The sequence below is a fragment of the Triticum aestivum genome, chromosome 2B (assembly GCF_018294505.1).
Source record: "Triticum aestivum cultivar Chinese Spring chromosome 2B, IWGSC CS RefSeq v2.1, whole genome shotgun sequence".
Lineage (NCBI taxonomy): Eukaryota > Viridiplantae > Streptophyta > Magnoliopsida > Poales > Poaceae > Triticum > Triticum aestivum.
Genome location: NC_057798.1, coordinates 208,955,099 through 208,957,539, shown reverse-complemented (window position 1 = coordinate 208,957,539; position 2,441 = coordinate 208,955,099). Strand labels below are relative to the sequence as shown.

General features: G+C 51.8%; 1 protein-coding gene across 2 annotated transcripts; it reads left to right on the top strand.

The window, feature by feature from the left end:
* The first annotated feature begins 829 nt into the window (after positions 1-829).
* Positions 830-1,749, top strand: LOC123041077 (uncharacterized). Of its 2 annotated transcripts, none has more exons than XM_044463777.1 (2): positions 830-1,396; positions 1,505-1,749. In XM_044463777.1, exons 1-2 carry the CDS (start codon positions 886-888, stop codon positions 1,528-1,530), a joined length of 537 nt encoding a protein of 178 aa, XP_044319712.1. In that variant the 5' UTR covers positions 830-885; the 3' UTR covers positions 1,531-1,749. The 2 variants fall into 2 exon arrangements, with proteins under 2 accessions (XP_044319712.1, XP_044319713.1); XM_044463778.1 differs by having other exon boundaries at positions 830-1,400.
* Positions 1,750-2,441: the final 692 nt, after the last annotated feature.

The following is a 2,441-nucleotide window of genomic DNA, read 5'->3' as shown; positions in this document are numbered from 1 at the left end:
TGAGTAGTTTCGAAATGATCTGGTTGAGCATTTATGGGGGCTTCGAGTGGAGAACCAAAAAAAAGTTCGAATAAGTTGAATTCAAATTTAAACTATTTATCTATTAAACTTCGTGTTTGAATCATAGTATTTTATACTCCCATCTTTCAGCTTTATAGGGCTTAATTCAAAAATCTCACCAACCAAGATAGGTGGTGAGTGATGGAATATTTTATGATTTGCAAAAGTACTCAATTAAGGTGCTCGTTTTTCTCAAAAAATATGTTTACCAATGCATTAATTGCATTGCATGCATGCTTGACTAAAAAATAACCAGGAGCTTGTATATGCATTGTTGAGTTTTCTGTTGATCTTCGCATGAGGTGATTTAATGCACCTTGATATCTGAGCGTGTGATGAAGAGCAATAAAAATGAGACTTATATAATGAGAAAACGAAAATTTTGATACAAGACCTGTAAACCGGAAAGGAGGTAGCATTTGAATTATTGTTGCATTGGAATATTTGCATGACATGATTATAGCTGAAGGACTTTTTTATTTATAAAAATAGTGCTTTGGATATTAAAAAAACAAAGATGAAAAAAAAAGAAACGGACACTTGATGCGCTGCGTTGAATGGCCGCCTCCTTAACCGTTGTCCACGAGCATGTTTGGACATATCCATAGAAATTTCGTGTGTTGCACAACTTTGGAGTTGCCCTTACCAACTCCGTACGAGGGGAACCTGCAAAGAAACGAGTAGAAAGAACGTGAGTCGGCGAATAAGGAGTGACAAAAAGCATGAATTGACTCCCGAAGCCGCTATTAATTGACAGCAGGAGCAAGGAGCCAACGCAACGACACGTACGTGACTTTGACTCAAGTTGACCACACACACACTGTGATGGCGCCACTCAGATCACTAGTTTTGCTCGTGGCGTACGCCGTACTCGTGGCGGCGGTGCTGCAAGCATCGGAAACGAGAGTACAGGCAGCTACCTCCTCGCCTTCTTCACCGTTCACCGCCGGTGACCCGCCACAGCCCTCCCTCCCGGGCTCGCCGCCTCTACCAGGCTCGCCCGCGTTCCCGCCGTCGCCCGGCTTCCCGGGCATGGCAGGCGCGCAGCCGTCTACGTCGCCTTCGCTGCACCCGGCCAGAACATGCATGGAGCCGCTGATACTGGTGGAACCGTGCGCCAGCTACCTGACGAACTCCAGCGTGCGGGCGCCGCCCAGAGCGTGCTGCGATGGCCTCAGGTCGCTCGTCGGCGGCGGCGACAGGATTTGCCTGTGCCACGCCATCATGGGCGACCTGGGTATATTTGCAGGCGGGACGATAGACCAGCTACGCATGCTCGTGCTGCCTCTAACGTGCACCACGTTCATACCGCCGGACCTTCTTCTGATGTGCCTCGGCAAGTCTGAATCGTTGCTTTGTTTTATTTTTATTTTTTTCGAAACGGATTTTGTTTTATTTTTATTAACTGTATGAACTTACGAGATGAACTGTCATGTGTTTGCAGTTAACCCTGTCCCGCCGATTCTGTAAGGCGCGGGGTGCTCCGGGCGGCAGCTGCTACTACTCCTACATGCTATCCCTTTTTCTTTTCTTTTTTCCCCTTGTGCTACATACTCCACCGGTCACTGGGCACCACACCGGTCATTGTTGTACTAGTTGGCAGCCCTGTTCGCAGACGTGTGGCCACACACTTATCTTGTAACACAGCCGATATCGTTGAATAAGAAATAGAGAGATAACCACTGTTTATTTCGCACTGTTCTTTTGCCTTCATTTTATCGCACGTTCATCCGCACTTTGCAATCGGTTGAGAGAGAGAACGACGGCGTGACGGCGATTTCCACGGCGGCCGGCGGGGAGAACATCAACACAGGAAAAAGGCGAGGAAATCACCGTCGGCGAAAAGTGCTCGGGCAGCACATGGTGAGTCAAGCAACTGCGTCACTCCGGCGAACCAATACTGCAATGGAGGCAGCGTCTCCTCCCGACATTTGCAAATGTTTAGACGGTGGCACCGTGCTCGGAGAACAACGTAGGCATCGTCGCGGTGCGCATTCGCCTCGCCCTTGCGGGAGCCACGGTGCGCGGCAAGACCTTGTCGTGGCCACTCCGCAACGACTCGACTCCTCAGGTCAAGGCGGCAGGGCACGACGTGGGCGCCAAGGCGCGAGATGTCGGCGGCATCGCATGGCCCAGCGGGGGCTGCAGGCGTTGCGTCGGCAGCAAACGGCTGCTGGATCCGAGACGCGGCGGCCCGCCCTCCCGACGGTGGGTGGCAGCGACATCCGCCTGTATAGCCGCTGGGCGCGGCTGGCTGCTCGGCATAGTGGCGGCTGGTTGCGAGTCGGAGCGGTGCGGCGGCGGTTGGGTCGGGAGGATCCCTAATCGCACCGTGACTCCCCGTGATTTTCTCCGACGTCCCGTTCTCCGCCCAATGCGCT